Genomic DNA, 27,830 nt, shown 5'->3' on the forward strand with positions numbered 1-27,830 from the left:
TTTTATTACACTTTTGCAGTGATCAAGTTCCCCTTAAAAGCAGCTGAAGTGCTTTGCAAAATTAATTCAGAACTTCCCTTGCTTAAAATGGATGCCCTTTTCTTTATAGTGGAAAATGTTCTAACAGCACATAACCTTGAAGTCAGGTCATGTTCCTGACATATTAATCACATGTTTATGTTGAATGTTCAGATAAAGCTAAAGCCTTGTGATAAACATTAAGGCATGCAATTTAAAGCTGGAGGTGACTAACCTCTGAGGATCTAATGGCCGGAAATTTTTGTTTATTTTCCAAATAATGCTTAGTTTGGGGTAGATGTATTAACTTGGGTTTGTTCTATAGTCTGAACACATTCTCTATGAGAGAGTGTTTTTCTTGGAATCACATACTTCAGAATCCTTTGCTCAGTACAAGAAGGACATAGCATCTTGTTGGCCTAAACATGAACAGATATGAAATATCCCCATGACTGTCTCCAAATCTTATTTTCTGTCTCCACCCACAGTGAAAAATAAATGGGTCTTAAGAAAATAAATAATATTGCTATGAAGTTACTGTGAGTTAGTTTTCTGATCTTTTAAGTTATCACCGCAATAGGCAGTAGAAAGAAAGTTAAAAATCCAACAGCTACGTTAAGGTCATTTTTCTCTGGTCAGTGACACAATTAGCCAACTCCCAATTCTTTATGAGTAAAATGGAAATGCATATACCACATTGGTTTCCTGGCCACACTGTTAAGACTGGGTCACATTTCCAAACAGCATTGAAGACTTGTGGTATAGTTGCATAGAAATAATAACGGGAATGAAATACCTGATACTGTTAGATAGCAAGTGATTTTCATTTTGGTAAAAAGATTTAAATTCACAAATGATTGGTCTTCATATGGACAAACAGAGCCTTTAATGTGACATACACTGTTTTTTAATTCTTAATTAGAAATAGAATAGAAATCTCCAAACTGTTCCAAGGCAGGTAACTAGATTTGTTCCAAATTCTAAAACTTACAGTGCTTATTGTTCCTAAAGAATATTCCTTGCTCATATAATCCGAGGGAGCATTAAAGAATCATTGTGTTATGCGAAAGAAAAGCAAATAAACAAAACAAAAAACAAATCATGCAATGAAGACTTTAATGGTATTTAAAACCCCTCCCCGGCTCCAAAATACACTTGAGATGGAGGCGGGGAAGGCCCAGGGGTATATAAATTTGAAAAATAAATAAAAGTAAACGTGCACGGTGGGCTTTTCTTTCTGGAAAATTCTCTCCATACGTGACTTTTTGGACTTCGGTGTTTTGCATTTGCCAGCTCGAGGGGCACGGTGCCTGCCTGAGCAGCGCCTCTGAAGGGATACCATGTGACCGCTCTAGTTAGCGCAGTTAATAACTGGTTAAGCGACATTTCCCTCAAATGGCCGTGTGCATCGCCCCCAAGCAGTCTGCTGCACCCCATGCCATTCCTCCCCCCTTCAACACGCCCCAACTTCCTCCTCAAATCTCCAGCGCCTACCCCCCAGCCAAGCAAAACCGCAGTCCTGCAGCCGTATTGTCCCTGTGAGCACCGAGCGAGCGATCCCGCCCGCCGAGGCAGGAAAGATTCAATCGACGAGAGGGAAAAGCACATCGGAAAAGGCTGGATGCTTCTGCTCCCCAGAAGGACACCGCAGCGCGAGCCTCCGCGCCGCTGCCTCCCCGGGCTGCGTGGCCGAGCGCCGGGCAGGTGCGGGACCGCCTGGCGCACACAGAGTTAACGGCGTCATCGCAGCCATTAGAGGGAAAAGTTGCGGCGCGGCGAGCCCGGCGAAGTCCTCCGCCCGCCCCCTGGCCCACTCCCCACTTCCCAGCCGGCGCGGCGTGGAGGGAGGGCAGTGATCACGCAAGCCCGAGCAGCGGCTGACGTGGGCCGAGCTGCCAGGTAGCGGAACGCAGGCAGCCAGGCGGCGGACTCACTCCCCAGCGTCGCAAGCCCGGGTCTGGACTCCGAGGCTCCCCGAACCCCAGCCAGCTGGCTTTAGCCTTCGCGAATTGCACCCCCCTGTCCCCAAAGCCAGTCCTCGCCGAGCCAGCAGCAAGATGTTTGCAGAGTCGCGCCCGGGGCTCTGAGACACCGCCTCCTGACACGTTTGCATTCCTTTCTTTTAGGGCTTTTTGGCGGTCGGCTATACTGATGTGACCCCCCCTCCCTTTTTTTGGAACGATGGGGATCTTTTTGGCGTATGTCGGATTTGTTTTCTTCTCCGTTTTATATGTACAGCAAGGGCTTTCTTCTCAAGGTAAGTGTGTTCACTGGCAAACATACATTTCCTCGCGGGGTGTGTGTGTGTGTGTGTGTGTGTGTGTGTGTGTGTGTGTGGTGGTGTGTGGGCAGGCAGATGTGGAGAGATTCCCAGCAAGTAACAGTGGAATAGTGTTCTGTGGGCATTTTTCTTTAAAGTTTATTAAATAGTAGGCATGCTAGATTTGAAAGCAAATCGAGCTGGTGCCTGACGGTGAGGTAGGTTCCTCAGTGAGCACAGACACAGGGTTGTGTGTGTGTGTGTGTGTGTGTGCCTTCTGTGTGCGTGCACAGGATAACCACTCATGCATACATAATCGTCACAAACAAACAGGGACTCTCCTTTGCCAGTCCTCCCGTTTGATGGAGGCAGAGTGGGTTTAGAGTTTCCTTTTTCTGGGTCCCTGTGACTTCGTTTGCACGGATGTTTATCGAGGGACAGACTCGCGGGAGGACCCATAGAAAGGTCTGGCTTGCATTCCAAGCGGCAGCTGCTTGCTGGGTCCCGTAGTTAAGGACTTAGCACGCTGCAGGGCCCATTTCAGCACCATGAACAGTGGTGGGGACCCCCCTGTCTGCTGCCAGAAGACTGCATCTCTTCTGAAGCAGATACGCCAGCCTCCCCCTTCCAGCTAGAACAAATAAGTCTCTTTGTCAGATCAGAAGGTCTTCTTTACATCTCCCATTTCCTTTAAGTATAAATGCAGGGCCGTTTCAATGGCGATCACTTGCGATTTCATAAAATTGTGAAAAGGGGCGCTGACAGTGTCTCTCCTTAAAAAGTCAGGAAAACGTGCATCCGCCCTGAGCCAGTCCTGCAGCGAGGGGCCCTCCTCTCCAGGAGCGCACTGTACCCTGCACCCACACACCCCCATCAGCCACGAATCTCTCCAAGACTGCTTTCAGGGAATCGTCATCTCTTCCCAAAGCGTCCCTTAGACAAAATAAGAACAACCATCCAAAGAATTCCATGTTAAAGAAATGCCTCTGGGAGAAAGGGAACATCTTATTTTTGCGACTTTTGCATGACTCCATGAATCTCACAAACTATAATAGCAGGGTCGAAGCTGGTAATGAAAAGACAGGAAAACAAACACATCTCTAGTGACTTCAAAACAATCTTTAATCTGAACTAAGTGCAGGTATGTGATTCTTAGGTGCTATGATGTATAGCAATTTACAATACAATGGCTTGACTGGAACAAGTATGGAGGTGAATTTGGAGAGAAATCGTCACAGCCTAGAAAGTGTGCAACTTGTTTCACTGCTGTAGCCTTTGGATCACAATTGCTAATAGTTGTTTTGCTGTATCAGGAATGTGCATTTTGACAGGTACTCATGACCCATTCTCTATAATGTGAAACGTCTAGTTATCATAGATTGTTTAGAAACTTGGAGGCAAGAGGTTCCTCATATATCAACTTGACAGAATTGTCTAAAATGCACCTCACTGAATCCCTCAGCAGTATTTGGGGACTGCTGCAATCTGACAAAATGTATTTGCTTCTAACTGAGCAGCCTGGCTAATAGGGGGAATTATTGGCAAGCTTGTTAACCTCTCCATTATCCGGACTTGATTGACAACAAAGTGATTTAGGCATGATACCAAAAATAAGACAGGAAAGAGGCAAAGGAACGGGGGTTGGGGAGCCAGGCAAAGTGCGGGATGTCATAAAGGGGGTTTTGTTCTTGATTTTTTTAAGTCCAAGTAAAACGTAGTGAGCAATCAAGGCAAGAGAACTGACAAGAGTGGTGTGGATATTCTAAAAAAGATGCACTTCTTCTATTTTACAGCAAAATTTACCGAGTTTCCGCGGAACGTGACCGCGACCGAGGGGCAGAATGTGGAAATGTCGTGCGCGTTCCAGAGCGGCTCCGCCTCGGTGTACCTGGAGATTCAGTGGTGGTTCTTGCGGGGGCCCGAGGACCTGGAGCCCGGGGCCGAGGTGGCCGGTGCGCAGGTAGCAGAGTTGCGTCGCCCGCACGCCCCTGCGTCTGTCCACTCACTCCCTTGGGCCTCTAGGTGTCCGCCAGGGGTCTGCGGCCCAAGATGGTGCATGGGCGCCCCTTGGGAACCACCAGCTCTCCGGGTGGGCGTGACACCCAGGGATGCCAGGGTGTGCGCCAGAGTGTGTCCTGGGGATGATACAGCAAGGAAGATGTCCTGTCGAGTCTTTCTGGTTAAAACTGGGATTAGCCGCCTCCTTTTAGTGCTGGCTATCATCGAGCTGTCCGTGATGGCACTGCTGGGTTGGTACCTCCCAGGACACTCACTGGCGGTCCCTTTCTGGACGGTGGGATGGGGTGGGGAATTCTGTCGGTGTCTGCATCTCCCCCTCCCGCACGTCTGTGGCTGGCAGAGAAGAAAGCGATTGCTAAGGGTGGAATGAGACAGGAGTGCGGAAGGGGCGACAGGGGAGGGGAAGAGTGAGGAGGAGAAAGGAGAGAGAGGTGGAAGAGAAAGGAAGGAAGAAGGTAGTGAAGGAGGGAACCGGAGGCCGAAAGAAGAGGGTGGAGAGGGGGACGGAGTGGATGGGGGGAGGGGGGAGGGGCGGAGAGGGGAAGGGAAGAGGAAAAGGGAAAAAGTGGGGAGAAGAGGGAGAAAGGAAGGGGGGGAGGGGGAAGGGTCCGAGCAGAGAGTGAAGACAGTTCAGCAAAACAGGCGGCGGACGAGTCCAGCAATCCGGGCGAGAAAAATAAAATCTGTCCTTGAGACCCCGAGAAGAGGACGCAGTCCCGGCAAAGATGCAGAATCTCAACCCTGCAAACTTCCACCCACACGCGTGCCCGGCGCCACCCTCCCGGAGTCCCTACCTCCCCGCACAGCCCGTAGGGGACAGATCCGAGCGGGCGACACAGCAGCGCCCCTGCGCGGTGGTGGCCTCGGCCTCGCCAGCCGTGCTGGGGAACGGCTCCTCCCTCTCTCTTTTCTGAATCACCACACACACACACACACACACACACACACACAAAATGTTGCAGCAACGGGGCTCGGGTGCTTGCTGTCGCAGGGCATGGCCCGCACCTCCGCGCTGCGGGTCAGGGCTGGGACCATCCGGGTCCTCAGCCTGAGCCTTCGCCGCCTTCTCCCGCAGGTGGAGCTCGTGCCCGATCGAGACCCGGACAACGACGGGACCAAGATCAGTGTGAGTATCATAGGGACGGGCGACAGGGGGCGCGTGCCTTCGTCAGCTGCCAGGCAGGCCCAAGATGAAAAATCAATGAATTTTAGGTTTTTAAAAGCCTTGTAACTTATTGTCCCTGAAAAAGGCAGTTTCGCAAACGTAGGACGAGAACCACTGTCTCTTGCTTACCTCATTGGGTGCATAAAAATGGAAACCTATTTAGAGTTGGTACAATAAAATTATTGATTTTAATCACCTAAATATTTAAACGTTCCTAGAGAATGGTTTTGTTATCACAAGGGGTGTGATAACCTTGCTTTTTAAATAGTTACATAACTGTAATTGTAAGAGCTGCAACACTAATATCTATTCAAAATTATGGAAATAATTATCTTTTAATAGAAAGTAACACACTAACAACAAAAATCTTCCTAGGCAGAAAAATATTAAAGCATCCCACAGTGTTGAAGTTGTAATGAAAACAACTCAATTTTCACTGTTATTCATAATGCATGCCGTGTATTTCTAATGTCAATATTAAAAATCATATAAATATAAAGCCAGAAGCCAACATAAACATAAGAACATAACTGGAGAAGGTTAACCTATTGAAAATATAGAGATGAATTTCTACTCTACTGGTTACTACTTTTCATAATTGTGTGTAAAATTAGGAAAAAACATGAAAATCTTATTTTTTTACTGTACCTTAAATGAAGCCACATAAAATCATTTTATATTAATAGAACTGATTAATTTGTTGATAAATAGTAAGCAAGCTTCCATTATTAGAAATGAAATAGTTATATAATAAGAAAGGAGGCGTCCGCTAAGCATAATTATGTATCACATATATAAGGAATCTGAAAATCCAATGACCCTACATTTAAAAGCGTAATTTATTCTGAGGCTTTTACAACAGCATACAGTGGTATAAGATTGGGGTTATAGCACAACTAAAATATAAAAATATATTGATAGAATCAAATTCTGTAATCCAACTGTATAATTTCAAAATGGGAGAAAATATCAAACAAAAATAATATCTAAAGCAGAAACTCCAATTTATGTTGAGAAATTCACTGACTTCTTAGACTATTTCAATTCAATTCTTCTTACGTCACAGAAATTATTGTTTTAGGACAGTTCTAGAAAAGCTTTATTGACAGAAGCAATTGTTAACACTGCTTTTCTTAAATATTTCACTTGTCATCCACACATACAATTGGATAGATTGTTTATTGATGAGTCATCTTTGACTCTTCACCTGCCATTCCTCCAAAGACCAGTAATGAAAACAGCCTCCAACATCCTAACCTAGGGAAGCCATAGAATCAGATACATAATCCTGGATACAACCGTTAACAGTATTATCCATGCCAATAGTTCATAAAATCTAAGAAATTGGAGAGAGTTCTAGATACAAATTGAGATAGAAAGTAATTTCTTCCCAGTTTACCCAGTGTGTGAGCTTGAATATATGTCCTAGACCAGCAGTAGTTAACTTAATTCCCAGGCGAGTTTTTATGAAATACTAAGAGAGCTTCAGTCCCTAGAGATACAGTGTGACTGCATTGATCCAAGTGACAGCATTTTCTAACGGCTCCTCAGAAGAGTCTAATGTGCAGTCAGTGTTGAGAATCACCGAGCCAAATCCCCTAAGCCTCAGTTTACTGTAAAACAGGATAATAATAACGTAGGTACTCAGACTTGACTAGGACACTAAACTGGATATATATGAAGCTATTAATTTCCATTGTTTTATAGTATTAGTATATTTATATGTCATTTTTCTTATGCATTCATACTTATGATTATGGTTCAAATGTTGGAAACTATCTGTATATACAACTGTATATGTAAAATAACAGATGAACATATCCCAAGTTTTCTGATTTATGGCTATTTGAAATTATAATGGCCAGTAGCAGAATAACTTTCTATCACTTTCACTTCTTTTCTATTTTTCAAAATCATCCAATCCTTAAATCCTGAATATCTTATGAAATCATCCAGTCAATCATGGACAATATATAATGTATATCAAATCTAGCCATTCTGATAAAGACGTTTATGGATACTTATTACATATTATATAGAATTTTATGTTATACATAATCATTTATATAATCTTGCTATTAATCTGGCATAACAATTATTAGAAAAAATAAGAGATCCAATTTCAATTTTGAAAATCAAACCAGGGTTAATTTCAACTTCCAGGAGCCTAAAGACCCTATTATGGCAGAGAGTGTGTATTCTGAGTTATAAGACTTCAGGTGACATTAATCTGCACCCTGAGCCATGCCACCCCAGGACTATAGGTCAGAGTGGACCAAAAATTTGGGAAGAAAAACCTTTACTAGCCAAATCTATTTTGTCAGTACCTATAATAGTCATTCCACTTAAACTCATGGTTGGTCCCAACGACCAACAAAACATTTTTGTGATACCTCAGAGTTGTAGCCCAAAGTGAAGAAAAGAGACTGTGTGAACTCTAGACTTGACCTCAGTAGGTTCACATTTCATTCATTTGAGCTAACCAGGCAGAGGCCCATCCCATGATGGGAACTAGGGAAGGGGACCATAGGGCTAGTGGAACATGGTGCTGGCTGGATTGAAATGGTCATCCCTTGACTGGGGAAGCCAGTCTACTACTGCACAAGGATACACAGTGCCGTCAGATTGGACTGTGGAGAACAAAAAGAGCTCTCTGACTTGAGACCCTTCCATTCTCCCACATAAGCAAACGCAGGACAAAGTACGGGAACACCATCAATTGACATAGAGCTTTCTTTTCTTTACCTGCAATTTTTCAGACAGTGAAAGTGCAAGGCAATGACATCTCTCACAAGCTTCAGATTTCCAAAGTGAGGAAGAAGGACGAAGGCTTATACGAGTGCAGGGTGACCGACGCCAATTACGGAGAGCTTCAAGAACACAAGGCTCAGGCCTACCTGAAAGTCAACGCCAACGGCCACGCTCGGAGGATGCAGGCCTTCGAAGCCTCCCCCATGTGGCTGCAGGATGTGAAGCCTCGGAAGAATGTCTCCGCGGCTGTCCCCAGCAGCATCCACAGCTCTGCCAACCAGCGGATGCGCTCCACCTCCAGCCCTCAAGCGGTAGCCAAAATCCCCAAACAAAGTCCGCAATCAGGTATGGAAACCCATTTTGAGCCTTTCATTTTCACACTCACAAACCCTCCCCTGGACGATCGATCAAGTAGAGTAGACAGGTTGATGTATGACGGTTTTTAACATTGGAGACCTAGTTCAGTTGCAATGATGATGAGATGAGACCCGGAGAGCCTGGGGCTGGCCTTCACAGAGGATGACACCTGCCCCATTAGTCGCTGGCAGTGCTTCCTGTCCAGGGGAAGTAAGAGCTGGACTTTTTTTTTTCCTTCTGTATTTACACATTATAAGAACAATAAATCATGTAATGCTGGTTGCATTATAAATGCATGTTCATTTTCTCTACAGATTTATGTATTGATAATGACCCAAATTAAGAGACTTTCACTTAATCAAAATGTAAACGAAAGAGACACACCACGTTTTCTGCAACCTATAGCCTTAAGCAGGACCGTCTTCTCCAAGGGCTTTTGATTTTGAAGGAGAAACTTCAGCTGCTTGTGATGAAAGTGATGATGATAATGGCAGGAAGTGAGGGGGGATGAAAGGCAGTAAGTGGTGCCGAGATAAAGCAACTCCTGTAAATGTGCCTTCGATGCCAATTTAGAAGCTTAGTCACACATTTCTGAAGTCAGCTGTGCAAGTTAAAGCTCTTCTGAATAGCATTAATTTATGCAATCATTCAGCCAATGGAAACTCACAGGAGTTTCAACCTTGATGTGGGATAAAGCCTGCTCAGACTGAGCAGTACCTCACACGACCCCGCAACTGTGCCGTATTTTGCTCAATCACTTGATGTAATATTATAGGATGAGGGGGACATAAAAATATTTATCGTTCTTCAAGTATTTCCCTTTACAGTTTATCACTGAAAAATTACTGGTGCTACTATTGGTAACAGAAAATTACATTGGTAACATTCAAGGTCTCTTTAGCCGTTAGATTTTTTTAAAAATCTGGTCATTTCATCAAAATAATTATACACATATATGTGTATTCTCTATCTTATCTGACATATATCTTTGTATCTTTTCTTGTGAATAATACTTTTAAAATAATGTGTTCCACCCTAGGTGTCCTTCTTATTTTTCAAATGCTAATGGTTTTTAGAGAGCTGGATTTAAAGTCCCTGCGAGTTTGCCTTTCAATGTAGGTGAGCAGCTATCCCAGCATGCCGTGGTCACATCAGTCTGATGACTAAATAACTTAGCCTCACTAAAGCTCAGTTTGTGTGGCTTTGTCTTATTTTCCTCTTTATTATCTCAGTTGTTTCCCAAATTAAGAACAACACCATAGCTAGAATATATATATATACATATATGAGAAGGTCAGACAATTAAGTTCGCGAACTTTCCACTGTGCGCTTACATGGTGGAAAGTTCGCAAACTTAATTGTCCAAACTTGTATGTCTACATACATACAGAGGATGCCATATATATATATACACACACACATACACATTTTATGAAAGGACAAAACTATATTAAAATTACACTGATGGTAACCACTTTGAGCACCTCTTGTAATTGCAGAAGTTAAACGTGACTTGTATTCATCTTTTGTTATCAGTATATACTGAGTATTACAATTTTAATACAGTTTTCCTTTCTTAAAATGTGTATATGGTTTTTTTGGCACCCTCTGTACATACTTGTATATATGCATATACATCTATAGCACACATACATATGCACCTAATCATTATAATGTTTGCAGACATTATCTGATCAAGATTCAGTGTCTTTGGAGTCACTGCTCCCATCCTTTTCATGCGATCAAAAGAAGAAGCTAGACACTATATGCAAAATTACAGACTAGCTTCAACAGACAGTTACAATCCAATTAGAGAGAATTCCAAATCATGGAAGTGAAATTATTAGCCTGCATAGAATATGCCCGGCTAGATATCAGAAATCCATGCTGTGGAATAAAATCAAATAGATTACCTATTTCAATGAAGAATTCTAAGCATAGAATAAAACGTTCTATCTACTAAATTAATTACTTTTGATTCAAGAATGTACTCTCTAAAAATACCTATTTTATTTTAGCATCTCTTTCTTAGTACTGTGATTGGAGCTAAATGGTAAACTCTAGATACCATCTAACAATTTTCCAATAAAAAATCCCTGCTCATTTTCCACCCCACTACCAGCCTCACTCACTGCTTTTTCTAGAGTAAGGGTGAAACGAGAGAAGGAATGCTGACTCATGGAAGTCTATATTCATTAAAAGCCATGTTCACTAACCATTATCTGCGTATAGCAAAGATTAATCTGAAATATATCAAAAAAATTTTTTTTCTACCAGTGAATACTGGAAAATCGTTTATATACATTTAACAACGTTTTCTAACTTCTAATTCAGAAGCTGGAGTGGCCCAGCCACCCATTCTATTCACGTGTAAGTTTCTATGCTTGCACAATTATTGTATAAAATACAATATCTGAGATGGATATTTATATATCATATTCACTGTAATACCCACATCCTGATTTATAATTTTGCTTTATATTTTTTCAGGTTATATTCAAATAAAGCTGATTTCAATACCCATGCTTTATATATTCACTCATTTATTCATTCTCCATCCATTCACATTTCTAATTCTGATTTCTTTCTGGAGAGCCACACTAGGGTTCACTATTGCCCTCCAGTGTTTCTCCACATATGTGTCCTATGAGCACTGGAGCAGAGTAGAGATGGCTGCATATTTGTTGACACTCCACCCATTAGATGTAGCACCTCTTCCCCCCAGCCCCGCTACCTGGCTGGTCTGTTCCCACTCTGACAATAAGATGTGAAGAAGTAACGCTATGCAAGTCATGCTATGCCCATCCAAACCTAGCTCTTAAGGAGACTGGCAGCTTCTGCTGTGGCCTCTTGGAAGCCAGCCACCGTTTAAGAAGTGCGATTACCTTGAGATCACCTTACTGAGTGAAGCCCAAGCCCACCAGCTTTTAACTGCAGCCCCCGCTGAAGCGTGAGAGGTCCCGAGCTAGCACTGCCCAGCTAAGCCAGCCAACCCACAGACTCGTGAGAGATGATAATAAATGATTGTTTTAAGGCACTAGGCTTTAGGGTGGTTTGTTTCACAGCGCCCCAAACTCAAATATTCAAAACTGAATTTATCATCTTAGCTTTTTCACCGAAAAACCAATGTTCTTCCTCTGGTATTCCCAAATTCTTTTCATAACAAACACTATCACAGTCCCAAGGTGTAGAAACTTTGAAAATGTTCTTAGCGCCTGTTCTTCAGACAGTTGCCATAATGAGTTAATTAGTTATTCCAGGCCTACTAAGCATCTCTTCAAAATATCCTTGATCAACTGCATCTTTTCTGTTCCCCCAACACGAGTTTCATTCCAACAGCACCTAATGACATACGTGTCTCAATTCCAGTACAAGGAACGGATCACAACAGAGCAAGTATTAAATAATGATATTTCCAAAGCACCTTCCCTAACTTTCGTAGTCTAATTTCCAGCCCTGTTTCCCCTGAGTACCTAATCCTCACACACAACCTTCCTAAGTGGCATTTCCTGTATGTTTTTAGGTGTTTTATCACCTGCATGATGACTTTGCCCAGCTGTTTTCTTTGCATGGGTCTTTCCCTATGGCTGAGTTCCCAGTCAAATGAAAATCCTTTTGTAAAACTTTCCCTTATTGTCTTAGTCAGGTTGGTTGGTCCCTCATTCAGGTCTCCACAGCAATTTGTTATACTTACTTCGAATCGATCAGCCATGTATTGTAGCCATTTTTTCCTGGGGCTTTCCTCCTTTCAGTGCTGGAAGCCGCACATTCTGGGGAACAACCTCAGTCTCAGGAAGTACAGGATAGTTGGTCATCCTAACAAGAACTTCTTGGCTACAAATATTACAACTTGCATTCCGCTAAGTGCCCACAACAAGTGGAGTTTGCGGTTGGGGAAGACAAGGAAAGAGAGGGGAACAGTATACCTTTGTTTTTATCTTCTTTTTCTTATAATTATATTTGCATACATAGTATTGCCACTATTCCGAAACTGATCAAGGCTCCTAAGCAGTGTTTCTCAGAGTGTGTAGTGCAGACGGCCCATGCCAGACTCACCAGGGAGCTGGTGAAAAAGTCATGTTCCAGGATTTCACACCGCACCTACAGAATCAAAAATCTGAGTCTAGAGCCAGAAATAGGCATTTTTATGTGCAATAAATGATGAGAATCATTAACTCTAAAAAGTTCTTATGGGTGAGGAAAAAATGTTTTTATCATTTACTATGAGGTATGTGTGTGTGTCTACAAGACACTCTTATAGAGACTGGTCTCTTGCCATTATTCTCTTCCCAGTGCTGGGATGGACCTTTGGGCAGCTGTTCTGTCTGCTCCCGTGATCAGCAGCTGGCACTTGTAAGAAGCCTGGCTGTGGTTAAGGTGTAGCGATGTTTCTACGCGGAGCCTCTAGTCGCTCAGCAGGAATGCTGGTTCTCTGAACTCAGAAATATGGTGATTTGTTTCCACCGTGATGTGAGCCTGAGCACTGAGAGGCAGCTGCCACTCCAGCTGCTGGAGGCCAAGGGTGCCCCAAAGCACCTCTTCTGCTGACAAACACAGCAGGTTTCCAAACGTGGCCACATTTAGCAGGAACGATCTTACAACAGAAGTCCAAGCTGCTGGGGAGGGAGATGGGGCACGGAGAGTCTTGCAGGAGATTGTTTCCTGACTTAAAATGAGAGGAAGTTGTGAGCTGCGTCCAGGTAGAGTCAGTCGTGTCATTCAGACCTTAATGTTGATTTTGGTTTAAATGACCAACTTGGCTGCATACACTGGGTAAATTAATTTGATCATTGTAATTCTATGTAAAGCAGTTGCTGTGTAAATCAAGTATCTGTGAATAAGGGGAAAAATAGATGTCAGGCAGCGCTTTGGATAATACAGGCCAAGGAATCTGCTAGAGATGTTAGAACCAGAATTACTCGGATATAGATTAATAGTGTACACTGGCTACATTCTCCCACACACTATGCTTAACTTAACTTCCTGAAATTCAGTAACTGGCTGAGTCTACAAAACCAAGGCCCAGCTGTAGGCTGGAAGGGCTTTCAATGCGTCCGTGACCACACTGAGTTTCCCTCATAACCAGAAGCTCTGTAATTGAGGAGACATGATGCAGAATTTGCTGATGTCCTAAGTGCTTGTCTCTAATGATTTCATGAAGCTGCCAGCAGAACAGCTTCCTGGATAGATGACCAAAGGGTAGAGAAGTTGCCAGAAAGACTTCACTCTGTTGATCAAGGTAACACAGTCCTAAAAGAAAGGTAAGGGCTTCTTTCTGCCCAGGAACACTGAAACCTGACTGAGGTGAGCTCATCTCAGCTGCAAAGAGCTGAAACTAACAGGAAGAGGCCCCTCTGGCTGGCCATTCACCAGCAGAGGCAGTAGGCACAGTGGTTAGGGAGGAAGACTGGTCACATGTCATCCCCATCACTCATAGCTGAGTATGTGTCCAGGTCCTCACCTGGAGGATTAAATGAAATTACATACAGAGACAGCATGGCACTGCCCAAGCCTCTGTAGATAATAACTCTTTGCAGGGTTTACATGACCAGTATTGTATGTGCTATATATTACCACCAGCAGCAGGGAAATGCCCTACACGCCTGGCTCTCCTGTGGCAAATATGTTCCTTGTTGGGTGTGTGTAGGTGACGAGTTAAAGAAGGAAAACTGGGTCTTCACTCCTGGCTTGTGTTTCATCATTCATAATTTCAGAACTTTCTCCCGTCACACCACCATGAATTGATGAGAAGTTCTTCCCTATATAACTATGCCACATTAGCCACCAGCTGTCTTGCCCAAGGTCATAACTAGATCCTTACTGTAAAACATAATGAAATCCAAATGATTTTTAAGAATTTCAGCTGTGTGACCTGAATAAACAATATGAATTTGGAAGTCGCAGTTATACAAACTGGCTGCTATCTTAATTAAATTCAAGCTCTTGTAAAAAGACCCTCGGAATGTTTTAAATCATAAAATAAACATAGACACATCTAAAAACATAAACAAGTGAAAATATTGTTGAAAGCTCCACAAAGAGAGAAAAATAAAGAACATTTAAACCCTATAATAAGAAGGGCAATCTGTGGTAATACAATGATACAGATTTGATTCTGAGATGCACTCTCCAAGCTTGGTTGTTGAGGAGCTGTGTACAAAATCTTCCTAAAGCTCAGAGTTCTTATTGATAAAACTGAGGTAAAAACATGTATGTCCCAAGGGTCGCTTTCCACATTAAGTGACATAAGAGTAAACCTGGCACATGAGCGAGCTCAGCAATTGTTGGTTCTCTTCCTCTTTAACTCTCAGGTATTAAAGTATATACTTAAATAACGGTGATTTAAGAGGTTAATTAAGAAACATAAATATAAATACAGATGAAAGAAGCCTGAAAAGTTCTAAAATTATGTAAAATAATATAATATCTGATGAATTAAAAACATATAATTAAGGGCCTGTTTAATTAATAAATGACAAAAGGAAACATATTATCACAATTTATGATATATATCCAAATGAGCTCCAATTGATTAAAGAGCTAAGCAGAAAAGAAAAATCAGATATAGGAAGATTAGCATAAAATCAGAGGCCTGAGGCTTTGAAGATTTACAATTATAAGAAATGCAAATGAAATAACGTTTTACTATATAAAATTTAAAACGTGTTTAATCAAATGTAACCAAAAGGTGATGCAACTGACAAGGAAATATTTGTGTCTAATACTTAGAAAAGAAGGAAAAAGTATCAATTTTACTGATGCTATGATTATGTAATACACTCTAAATGACTTAGAGATAGGAAAAGTGAAAATATCAAAAAAGACAAGATAAAGATATAAATTGAAATCAATTCTCTACATGACAGCAATACCCAAATAGAAAAATTAGGGCATAATATATAATCATCAATAGTAATAACAAAAACGTATAAAATATCTGTGTGATTTTTTTTTCCAAAGACAGCAAGTAAGTAGTATAAATACGGAAAGCATTAGAACACTTTGTTAAGAGTTTATGTACGAATAAATGCAGAAACGTGCTATGGTTTTGGAGGGACAATCTAAGTATTTTAAATATGTCAGGTTTTTCTAAAGTATTTATAGACTTGATTCAGTCTCAGTCAAAACCCTAGTCATGTTAAAAAAATTGGACACATATAATCTTGGCAAAGATTTTTAAAATTAACACATCTCCCCAAGGTTACAGTGACTCAGGCATTCTGCCCTATTATGACTTGCACAGTGAACTGATACTGCCCTTCTGGAGGAAAATTTGGTGGGAAAATCAGTCACAGAGGTTTGGATTGTGTGGCCCATCTGTCCCTGAAGTGATTCTCCTGGAGGAAATTCCAAGGAGAGGAGTAGTCAGGCAGGTCCAGACCCATGCACTGGGATGCCTGTCACAGAGGTAGGTTGGTCTTCCCATAACTGGAAATACTCAAATGACCAAGAGAAGGAAAGTTACCTAATGAATGTGTTAAAACCATGAAATGAATATTAAGCTGCTTCTAGAATCATGTTTTCAAAGAATGATTAATGAAATTAGAAAAGACTCAATATAAAATTTAATGTGAAAAAATATAGGATGCAAACCTTTCAAGTGAAAAAATATAGACTACAAAACTTTAAATCAATCTGAGATATGTGCATTCAAAGTGACAAGAAGAAATACATGAAAATGTACATGGGGAGTCAATGTAAATTTGGTTTCTAATTATTTGATTATTTTGTTTGTATTGATAACATCTGCACAATAATAATTTATAACTTTGTTATAAGAAAGTAAAAAAGAACATCATTCGAAAGTTCCCAAATTTAAAAATAGGCAATGACAGATAGCTCAAGAGAGAGAAAACAAACTAACAAATAAAATACACTAAATAAATAAAGAAAGGCAAAGTAAAATAATGGTATTGTGTGATTGTGGAGCTCATAACAAATTAAAGAAATATACACCATTTGTACATGCATATATATATATATGTGCATGTACGTGTGTGCATGCATACATTAAAACTATTGTAAAAGTGGTGTATTCAGAAATTGCTAGTAGCATTCAAATTAAGAACATTATATCTTAGGATCTGAGTGGAGAATCTCACCCTCAAATTATTCTTTCTGTTTTTCTAAACATAATGGGAGTGCTTGATAAATTTACATTGACTCAATAATTCAAGCACATATAAAGTCCATAAATAAAATATTATGCAATCATTTGTCCTCTCAATAGTATGACTCATTCGGTCCCCAATTCAGAGGGAGATCAAAGTGATGAGCAATGGTGTGTCAAGGAAAATCAATACACTGGAATATTTATAAATTATAATTATGTTTTATTTAATATGACTGCTTCAAAAAAGTCTGAGAGAGCATTTCTGCATGAATTCAGAATCCTATATGCATAAAACAGACCTGATATATATGGTTACACTCAGCGCTTGATTTAAAGCAAATTGTAAAAGCTAGGAGTTAGAATTCCTTATTCCATGAAGCCCACCACTATGGAGCTATTGAAAAAATAAAAATAGGAAATTAACTTAAGCTAATTTATCATCTTCACAGAGGCAAGAATTTTAATGAAGATTAAATAATACAGTCAGATACCCCAAATTTCAAAATATAAAGGTCTGAAGCACTGTGCAGTGAGGGTTTCTATTATGGGACTGATATTTTGTTTTATTTAGATGTCTTATGCTGTACATACGTCCTTAGCAGCATCTTCCTCAGCCATTTAGAAGGTATTTTATTTTTAATTTTTCTGATTAAACAAATGTATTTGCTATGAAGGAAATATTCTCACTTCTCCTAGCATTGTAAAGAGTTCATTTGAAAAATGCTACAGTTAGGGAGCGAGCAGTAGAATCACAACTAAATAGAAAAATATATGTAATTTAGAATATAAACAGTCACTCTATTTCCACCAATTCTAAAATATAAAGCTTTTGAAGATATGAATTGTGTCTTGATAGTTTTGGTGGTGTTGAGGTATGTAGCACTGTGCTTAGACTGGAATTAGAATTAAATAAATGTTTCTGAATTGAATATGATGTGTGGCTTATGTAAAGGGCAACACATTGATGAGGATAATATCACTGCTAAGTAGATATGTGAATTTTTAGGAAATTTGGTCAATCTTTAAGAAAACAACCCCAGACCACTTATGTGTTAAAGGAGAGAGAAGACTGGAAACTAGCCTTTGAACCATTCATTTATTTTTAATCGTATTTTATAAAAAATTCTATCTTGGAACTATGATGAACTATCCTTGGCAACTGTGTACTTTTATCATTTCATTTTCCTGCCTTGATAAGTAGGATATGGATAAAAGAAAAAAGAACTCTTGCTTCAACTATCTCTGTTAATTGTGTCATGCTGATGGCTAAGAAAATTTCTGTTCTGAAGATAATTTATAAAACATTCTAATTCAGATAATTCAAAAATAGCTAGATTAAGAAAAAGGGTAAAATCATTGGTTCAAACTTGGAAAACATGTAGGTAATATCTTAAGACATTTTCCTTATGTTAAAACAAGTGTGTTTTCTGGAACTATATAATTGATGTTTTTCTATATCCTATGGCATTAGGTCCTCAAATAACTTTTTCTCAAAAACAAACATTGCCAAAGAAGTAAAATTATTTTTTTGTAATTTAGGCAAATTACTGTATTTATATAGTATGGTGATAGCTCTATCTTTTTCAATTTATATAAGAAGATATATAAAAAATTGTTTCTTTCCTTTTCTTTCCTTCCCTTCTATTTCTCTACTCCAAGTCCCTTGGTTGCCATTTCTCTTAATAATACGAGATGCATCTCCATGTTGGATGAGGACTTTTCCTCTGACGATATTGGAGACAGGGGTCTGTGACAACATGCAGAAAGTGTAGGTGGGAAGAGACCTTTGTCCCACTCATCAGTGATGATGGCTCAGACATGACATCCACCTTTCCCGCCTCTTCACCCAGCAGTCAGTAATTCTAGCTGTGGTGCGTTCTGTATCAGCTTCTCCCCTCAGGGCAGACGACCCTAGCCTCCCCCGGGACAGGTGCTCTGTGGTTGTGGTCCCAGCATCAAAGCCACCCCCAGTTGGTCTCAGTTGTCCTGACAATTTCCTCTAGGCCACTCCCCAAGTTGAATGTACTTATTTAAGCCCTTGGACAAATGTTGCATTTTTCACACATTGTTATAAGTGCAACAAAACCACACGTGTATGCAATCCCTAGTATGGAATTTGCGAGCATTCCAACAGGGCAAGGATTAATATCTACTTTCACATGATGCATAAAGAGTTTGCTGATTAATAGTGAAAAACTACATGCAGGAGGCATATTTAAGCTCCATGAGTAAACAGTTTCAAGCACTTTAGCAGCATTTATTTACATACCTGAAAATGTAGTGCTAATAATAAATTATTCTTACGTATGCATTAAAGCAGTCGTAATAATCAGTATTAAAATGGCATCCTTTGAAAACATTTTATTTGTTTTTCCACTAATTTATATTCTTCTCCCTATCATTTGTCAAAACCACTCATATTTCCATATATTTCTAATAGGCAGAATTGAGAAAGTATAGTTTTCAGGTATGCAGAATTGCCAGATGAAATGATGAAACAAATTAGTTTGTAGAGTCAAACAGAACTGGCTTTGAACTTCACCTGTACCACCTACTAGCTGAGGAAGCTTGAACATGTGGCATGCCCCCCCCAGCAAAGTTCCTCAATCAGCAAAATGATCATAGTAACCACACGGGTCATGGTCAGAGGTAAAGAAATAAGTGCTCAAGAAGTATTAGCTGCTATCGTCTTCATCACCACCACCATCATCCTGTCTGCGCCCAGATCATATCTTACAAAACGTGCTGTTTTCAGATGCTCTCTAACTTTAGCAGGTGAGAGGCAGAGTCACTGTTATGTGTCCATTTTTCAGTTACTGTAGAAGGAGAAAACCCTGAAAGCATATAGGCATTCCTCGTAAGCAAGAGAACATTCTGGGGTGAATGGGGTATCACCACACACCTTGTCATTTAGACCTTGTGTATGTGGGTGACTACACTCTTTGCCCTCAGCTACAACAAGAGGCCTCGTAACTAGATAGAGGTGTATATCTGCTGACAGGGAAAGCAGGAAAGGAAATTTAAACAGTGGCTGCCCCATGCCAGGGCTCAGTAAATAGGCGATTTATGTATTGGGTCAAAAGGTAGCACTTTTTTTTTTTTTTTAAATAGGGGATTTCTGGAAGAAATTGGCACTGGTTTCATAAGAATTCTAATAAAAAATATATTATTTTCAAAAAATTATAGGATAAAATCATCCTATTGTTTGACTTGCCCCCTTATACAGTGACTTAGTATGTGCAAACCAGAATAAAAATTGCATTAAAAGCCAGCTCAGATTTTCTCGCAAGCTATTTTCATTTCTTAAAGCTGGCATCTGTAATAAAGGAGAAGTATGTCAAAGGCTGGTCTGTTCCTGGAGCTGTATGGACACTCCGTTCTTTATAAGCTGAGCCTCTTCACAAACCAAAAAAAAAGAAAAAGAAAGAAAATCATTGTATTGTTGCTTCTTTTATTATTGGAAAGTTTACATTTTTAGGTTTGTTCACATGATAAGCATCACTAATCTCCACTTTTACAAAATAAAGTTTCTGGATCAGACCGTGGAACCTCAGTGGGATAGAAACTATTTCCTTTCTTTTTTCTTGCTCCTTTTGATACCACTAGATATACTCAAATGAGAGAGAGAGAGGGAGAGAGAGAGAGAGAGAGAGAGAGAGACCTATGGAGAATTGTACATAGATCTATACACAGATGCACTGAATTGTGACTGTTCCCATATCTAAACCAACTACAAGTTGTACTCGCATAGGAAATTAATCCATCAGAGATTCAAGGCTCAGAGAAAGCGGATGTTTGAAGAGCTGGTAAAATTGAGACATGATGAGTTGTCTAGATTGCATCTCAACACGCAGCTTACTTCTTTGAACGAAATACTCATATCCCCTTCTCATGATCTTTCCTGGTAGACGAGTGCGCTGGTTGTCTTTCTCTTCCTGTCACTAACTAATGGTGGCACTTTGAACAACCAGCTTAATCTTTTTTGGTTCCAGGCTATCAAATTTAAATAAAGAGTCTGGAAAAGAGAAGCTTCTGGAAAGAAGACATGTAAGAATAAAGGCAGAGCCACCTCTCACTGAAATATTTAAATGAATTTGGAGGAACCTCTAAGATCTAAAAGTCTATAATATGAAAAGTTCCAAATATTATTCTATCATAAGATATTTGGTATATTATTTGGAATAAAACAAACTTTACTTATTATTAATGTTTAGGAAAACTAAGAGGCTGATGATGTTTTCATATTTACTATTTATTAGCTCAGAATTGGGGAAAAGAAGTTGTATAACAAATAGTTTTTTTCTCTATAGCATGTTATAACCAGTGCATTTTCTCTGAAAAGATCAGTGTACATTTAAATAATGGTTTCCCATCCTAATTTAACAGATGTGCAGACGATCGGGCCAGCTTGCTTGCCTCAAGGAGTTTCAGAGAGGAGCTTATTCAACTCTAGTTGATCTGACTGCATTGCTCTTTCTTCATTTCTATATCTTTGCTTTGCTGCCCATGACCCATGGAAGCTAGGGGGTGTTCTTCCATGTCGCTGAGTTACCTTTCCCTGACCTGTAAGTTCACTAGACAGGGTTGTGGAGAGGAAGAGCTAAGGCAATGGCACAGAGTGTCTGCTGCATCTTCCCTGACACACTGCACGTGCCCAATCTAGTTTAGTCATTTTGGAGACTGACATTAGCAAGAAGAGGGGTGCAGCCTCCTTAAAGATTCTCACGGTCCTCCAGTCTTATGGTTGGAGTCACAGGGAAGGAGACGTGGTGGTATAGATGGAATAGTCCAAAAAGGACGGTGCCAAAGGGGAGCTGAGTTCTTTCACCTGGAAGACAGATGAGCGGGGCAAGGCCCACCTTCCAGTCTGGGAAGTTGTGCTGAGTTCCATGAGGAGGGAAGGTGGGGGACCTAGCTGTCCAGCAGACCCTCCTGATATGGTGCTGGACCTGCCTACCATCCCTACCTGATTGCTGAAGATGCCACCATCTCAACAATGTGCTGTGATTGTTTTGCTTGTTTTAAAAGAAATAGATGGAATTTTCTGTTCTGCTCTGAGTTGAGCATTATAGTGAAGATAAAATACTTGAGGCCCTGTTTCATAGTTCTCCTCGGCCGCACGCTCACTTGTCACAGACACTCTCCTGAGACACATTTGCTTGCCCACATGTCAGTGAAAGCCATGAGACTGGTTATTGCATGAGACATAAAAAGGGCTGAAAATTGGGAGCTAATTTCCTACACTCCTTGGACATGTAAGACTTCTTAAACCTTTCCATTTGCTAGATGGAGAAAATACCTCCCATGCTTTACAAAGGTGGGGGGATTATACTTGAAAGAGCACTAGGAAAATTGTTAAGCAGAAAAACAAATGAAAGGCATCATTATTAAAGAGAAGTCGAAGGACATCCTGAAATGGCATCTGAGAGAGAACCCTCCAGGCTCTGTGGGCTCCCCCCTCCTCTAGTCACACTATCTGTACACGTCCCATCTGTACGGAACTTACTCAGTAATAGCGTCACCTTTCCTTCTTCACTGGCTATTTTGTGCTGGGGGCAAATGTTTGAAACCTCTCGAGGTATTGTTTTTGACATTGAGAGTAATAAAAAATAATAGCAGAAATTTCACCCCTCACCTTTAAAGAGCTTATAGTATAACCAGTGAGATAAGTTATGAATATAATGAATTACAGGTCAGTGTAAGCCTCGCTAAGGCCAAAGGCAAAGGAGAGGCCGTACCAACACACTGTGGAAGTGCTGAGGAAAGAGCTCACAAGTGGCTGGTGAGAGCAGACACGCAGAACAGCAGGTTACTGGAGGTCAAATGCATGGTCATACTAGGGGGGTGACGGGCTATACTGCTGGCTGGGGCATCAAGCAAAGAAACCACATAAAGCAAAGTAGGAGATCGTATTCCCAAACAATGTCTGACATACTAATATGGAAAAAAACATGAATGCACGAATAGTTCTCCTCTAAGAACACATGGAAGAAATACGCATTTAATTTGGGATCTTAGGAGTATGTGGCAGCAGAGAAAATTAGAACTCAGGGCTCCTGACCACTATCCTGGCTTCCTCATTCACAAAATGTTTCTACCTGTAACAATGAGAATGGCGCAGGATGAGTGGCCGGAGTTAGCTGTTTAAAAAAAAAAAAATTAACTTTCGATAGAATAGACCATAGCCTGTTTGATAAACAATGTTTATACTCCGAAAAGTGAATGATGTGATATGTTATATTCAGAACAGTGTACCTCTGAATGAAAATGACTGATGGTTACTTGTTAAAATTACATGGACGAATTATAACATTATAGACGCTCAGATTTCACTGTCTAAATCTTTGGGATTAGAAAGATGAAGGAGTACACATCTCTTCATTCAAGGTGTAAATAAAACATAGAAAGACGGGACAACCTATCAGTGATTTGCTTTAGAATTCACTGTGCAAGAAAGAAAAACTTCATAGTTGGCCTGGCAAATAAATTTCATTAATTAAAAATAGGCTAAAAAAATGCATGTGCCTAGAGTGGACAAAAGACCTGGAAAAAACAAAGTACTATGTTACATGGCCTATCAGAGGGCCATTCAAAGTTTTAGTGGCCTTAAAGTTATCTTTACTGTGTATCATTAGGGTTCTTGCCAATTATACGGATCATGTAAAGTTTGTTTTAACTTGCACACACTGGATATAGTATGGTGGGAAATGTTGGGTCAAAATGAGTAGCCATTTCCTTTATATCTCATAGGCATGATGGGCTCAGGCGTTTTCCATGAAGAGTGCATTACTTGAGAAAGGGGAAGATTTACAAGAGAGTTGCAGTGCGTTTGAGCCCATTTATAATGCCCATGCTGAAAAGAAACCATTATTTCAAAACTACCTTTTTAGAAGACTGAATCACTTTACTTAGCTTTATTGCTTTTAGCATTTTAAACTTTTTTTCAATAGCGGACATACTTTGTGTCAAGTGCCACTGGCTAATTAAGGAGCATGCAATCAATCATTCCATTTTTCTGTTGTTTTTTTTAAATGAATCCCTGTCAAAGTATCTCTCTTCAAAAGATAACAAGAACACACACTTAATTGGGGGAAGCTGAGGCTTGTGGTTCTACATAGATTGTATATATTTTCCTTTGATGGTCATTATACTTCGAGCCGCGCATGGATTATATGGTCACTTTTGCATTTTTGAGCCTTAGCACCCAGCTTGAGAGAAGGAACGCTCTCCAGAGACCCACTCCTAACCTCTAGGTCTTCAGTCATTAGGTGTCTCTGAGGAGATATGCTGTTAAATCCATGGCTCATCTACCAAACAAAGGTGAATCGTGACTGAAAAGCAGCAGTGTGAGGCTACAAAATGGCCACTTTAGAGCCAATCCCTAAACATGTATTCTACCATGACTTTTTGATAGCACGCGCTTTTGCCTCAATTGTTAAAATTGTCAGTGTGGACCTGAACATGATTTAGCTGAAATATTCAGAGGACTCAATGTCTCTACCCTTACCCCCTGCAACCCCAGTCAACCTTTCCATAAAAAAAAAAGGAAAAAAGAAATGCTTTAAGCCTGATTACGTTCTTGTTTTCTTACTAATACAGGTACTTAACACATCATTTGTAACTAGAAATTTACTAGCTAAAATATGTGAAGAATTGCAAAAATACAATTGAATCCTTTCCCTTAAATAGCCTCGAAGCCCTTTAAAAATTCCCAGTTCTTGATAACACTAACTTACACTCAGATTTCAAGGATAAAAATTGAGAAAGACCTTCCTCTAAAAGAAAATGCCCAAATGCACCCATCCGGGAATACTCCCCGCCCTTGGGAAGCCTTCCACCGTCAGTGTGGGTTCCATCTCCGTGGTTTTGTGCTTATGCAGCAGTAATGCAGGGGGTGTATTTTTAGGGAGCAATCTAGGAACACCCCATAACTATAGGAAATGAGCCTCAGAGAATTAACTTGAGGGTCAGTGTTCTGGATTCGTTCCTCTCAGTGTTCCCAAATGTGGAATGGCATTGTTTGAAAACAGACAAAACAAGCAAGACCAACTTCCCGGGACTGAAATACTTTGTATGTGTTGTTGTTTGCAGTGCATGCCAGGACATTCATGAGCACCACAGCCAAGATGGCGAGCTAATTAAATATATATGTGTATGTGTTTAAAACAGCCTAATAAGGAGCATTGGAAATCTTCAAGATGAGCGAATATCTTATAACTTCTTCCGCAGGTGCGAGGATAGCTACAAGCCATGGACTTTCTGTCCTGCTTCTTGTTTGTGGCTTTGTGAAGGGTGCTTTGCTTTAATCTAAAGTGCTGACTTTTTTCCAATATCACTTTCTCTTCTTAAAGCAAAGAGCAAATCGCCTGTAAAATCTACGGAGCGGACAGCAAACTTGACCCTAAACTCCAAGCACCACTCTGCACCCACTGTACTCTAGTTACCTACCCAACGAGCGCCTGCTTCCGGAAGCATAAACGAAGAGGCTGTCACACGCTTTGTTCATAACATTTTCTTGGGCAAATCACTGGTCTTTCCTTTCAAGAGAATTAGTGTGAAGTGCTAGGACATTTTCTAACAGCAAGACCTATTGTTTTCCTTTTCTTTCGGCTACTTAAAGCACCATCTCACTGACTGCTCAGGGGTTGGCCTGACCGTCATGGGGATAGTAAATATTTACTACGGATACCGGATACCATGGATTTCCTACTAAAAGACCCATTATCTGCAGGAAGCAAACAGAGCTCAAAAGGCTACGGAACAGACACTGTCATCGAAGGAAGCCCCGGTTTGGGGGCAAGAACAAGATTATCAACACTGCGAGGCAACGAGGAGAACATTATTTTAAATAAGAAATAAAAGAAATAATTTTTTTAATTTTCCTTTTTTTTTTTTTTTTTTTTTTGCTTGGATTTTTCTTCTTTTTCTTGATTCTAGCTCTTATTCAATGGTGGCAAATGCTGATTATGGCCAATCCCTGTCAATCCTGGGAGGTTTATATAAATACATTTTGAATGTTCTATATTTCAATGTATTTTAATTCATTTTGCAATTCCTGTATATGCAAATGAAAAATTCTGTAAATTGCTTATAGTATGTGTGATATAACTTCAAAGTAGGTAGACTATGACCCTCATGCAAGCTGGTTTTTTTATCATTATATATATAAATATACACATATGAATATCTATTTGTTGGGCCACCAATCTTTTTTTGACAAAACATTTGTTTCCGACTTATGATTCACATATTGTGTGAAATTTGTAATGCATCGTTTCACTTCCACAGGTATGACAGCTGCAGATGGTCTCTGTTGGCCTCTGCTTCCTTCTGGAAAATGCATATTCAAAATTGTATCCGTCTCTGATAAATGAATTATTTTTGTTGTGTGTATGCTGTGTTGGAATTTGCTATGTTCCTTTATATATGGTGTTTATTGAGGTTTGAGGGTCTCTTGACTCTGAAGAACGTACAGTCTCTGGTTTTGACAGTTATCCCCATATTATAATCATTATTTTGTCAAAAAGCTATGTTGCTCCTAGAAAACTTGCCTTGGAGGTGAACGTGGGGAAGATGAAATGGTGACCAGGATTCCCTGAATCCATGAAAGAACACTTCTTGCTGTGGCTAAAAGTGTGCTTCCTTTGACCTTTATGAATTTCTGTAGCTTTGTCATTCTGGTATTTGCTCCTAATTATATTTTAATGTCTCCTAATTAAAAATTCGAATTTGGTTGTTGGCTAAATATAGTATGCAAAAGATGACTGCAAATCTCTGATTGAAGAGGAGAACGTGTTCAGTTTTCACTAGTTAAGTAAATTATAATTTTAAACATTCCATTCTTATTTTTGGCTGTATGATAATTCAGACTATTTTATGTAGAACCTGTTTTCTACTCTGGCAAAGAATGCTAGGCAGAACTATTCATGTGGTCCATATACTCTATGGAATAGATACGGGTTGAGATAGAAATGACCTAAGTTTCCCTTCCAGAGAGATTCTTCCATTTTCTTTCGTAACAAAACCAGAAGATCATCTCTGTAGGACCATCAGCTCCCAGCCTAAGGTCCTAAACTGAAGCTTGAAGGCAATGAATACCTCTGCTTTTCAAAGGTAAATGCGTTGATTTGCTGCAATTCAGTTATAAGCAGTGTGCATATTTTCATAATATTCTTGACGTTAGCTTGAGAATTAATGTTTCATGCTAAACCTTTTATTGACATTTTTCTTGTTCATTTGGTTTATTATTTCAGTCTAATGAGAACAATAAATAAAGGATTTGATTGCACTATTTTATTAACCTAGAAATTTTCTTTCAACGCTTAATACTTAAAATGCGTAAAATAATGGTAAGATAAGTATTGTTGATTCTATCTAACTGGGCTTTAAAGATCACATACATTCAAGCATAAATAAGCATACCGATTCAAGTTCAGTTAGGCTGGGAAAATCCACCATGTAATTTACTTTTACCCAAAGTTCAGGTTGTGAGGTTGGTCAGTTCTAAAGCAAGACAGACGTGTCTCTGTATCTGATGTTCACCATGCTCACTCGTCATGAAGGACTTCTGCTAGCTTGGGGAGAACTCTCATTAGACTCACTGTGTCAGTGTTCAAAACAATGCAGACTTCTTTGCCAGGGCGCTACCAAGAGTCTGGCTCATGGGCCTCTTTGAGAAAACACATGGCATACTCTTTCTCCAAACGCAAAGTCCATCCAGAACCTTAACTACTGGAACAGAAGCAACAGCAAATCAAGGAGTCAATCTAGTCTTTTTCACCTTATAGTGCATCCCCCTGGGACTATTTCTTGGTTTGTAACCAGGGCCATAGAAACAAATAAAGACTGAAAAATAAGTTCTCTTCCTTTTTCAATCTTGATTTCCAAGATTATCTAATGTTTGTTGTTGTTGTTTTCAAAAAAGGGAGCTGTAAAAAAGTTGACATTGCTTTTTTGAATGCGAGTCAAATTCTTTAGTTCTTTCTTACAGACTTATAAGTTGTTTACAAATTAAACAATGCAAATTAAAACCCTTGAGGATAAAATAAAGTAACAAAATCATCTAAAGGAGCTCTTAACCCGAGTTAGTAAATAAACTTGGTGGGGTTCATGAACCCACTCAAACTACATGCATATTTTTGTATTTC

General features: G+C 40.1%; 1 protein-coding gene across 7 annotated transcripts; it reads left to right on the plus strand.

Annotated features, from left to right (window-relative positions):
* Window positions 1–1,430: 1,430 nt before the first annotated feature.
* VSTM2A (V-set and transmembrane domain containing 2A) lies at window positions 1,431–26,971 on the plus strand. 7 transcript variants are annotated; one of them, XM_074341028.2, is made up of 6 exons: window positions 1,439–1,917; window positions 2,145–2,275; window positions 4,072–4,238; window positions 5,373–5,423; window positions 8,222–8,558; window positions 25,035–26,971. In XM_074341028.2, the coding sequence occupies exons 2-6, from the start codon at window positions 2,200–2,202 to the stop codon at window positions 25,121–25,123; spliced, it is 720 nt and encodes a 239-aa protein (XP_074197129.1). In that variant the 5' UTR covers window positions 1,439–1,917; window positions 2,145–2,199; the 3' UTR covers window positions 25,124–26,971. The 7 variants fall into 7 exon arrangements, with proteins under 7 accessions (XP_088653773.1, XP_088653774.1, XP_019581926.1 ...); XM_074341029.2 differs by having other exon boundaries at window positions 1,439–1,722; XM_088797647.1 differs by lacking the exon at window positions 25,035–26,971 and having other exon boundaries at window positions 1,431–1,917; window positions 8,222–11,091.
* The last annotated feature ends 859 nt before the right edge of the window (window positions 26,972–27,830 follow it).

The sequence above is a fragment of the Rhinolophus sinicus genome, chromosome 4 (assembly GCF_057876585.1).
Source record: "Rhinolophus sinicus isolate RSI-liver-muscle chromosome 4, RSI-T2T, whole genome shotgun sequence".
NCBI classification, from domain to species: domain Eukaryota; kingdom Metazoa; phylum Chordata; class Mammalia; order Chiroptera; family Rhinolophidae; genus Rhinolophus; species Rhinolophus sinicus.

What these genes read in the sequence shown, in the direction of transcription:
- VSTM2A (XM_088797647.1), top strand. Translation starts at nt 2,200, where the DNA reads ATGGGGATCTTTTTGGCGTATGTCGGATTTGTTTTCTTCTCCGTTTTA. An exon ending in GCAAGGGCTTTCTTCTCAAG is followed by an intron (nt 2,276 to 4,071) that starts GTAAGTGTGTTC and finishes TCTATTTTACAG; the next exon opens with CAAAATTTACCGAGTTTCCG. An exon ending in ACGACGGGACCAAGATCAGT is followed by an intron (nt 5,424 to 8,221) that starts GTGAGTATCATA and finishes GCAATTTTTCAG; the next exon opens with ACAGTGAAAGTGCAAGGCAA.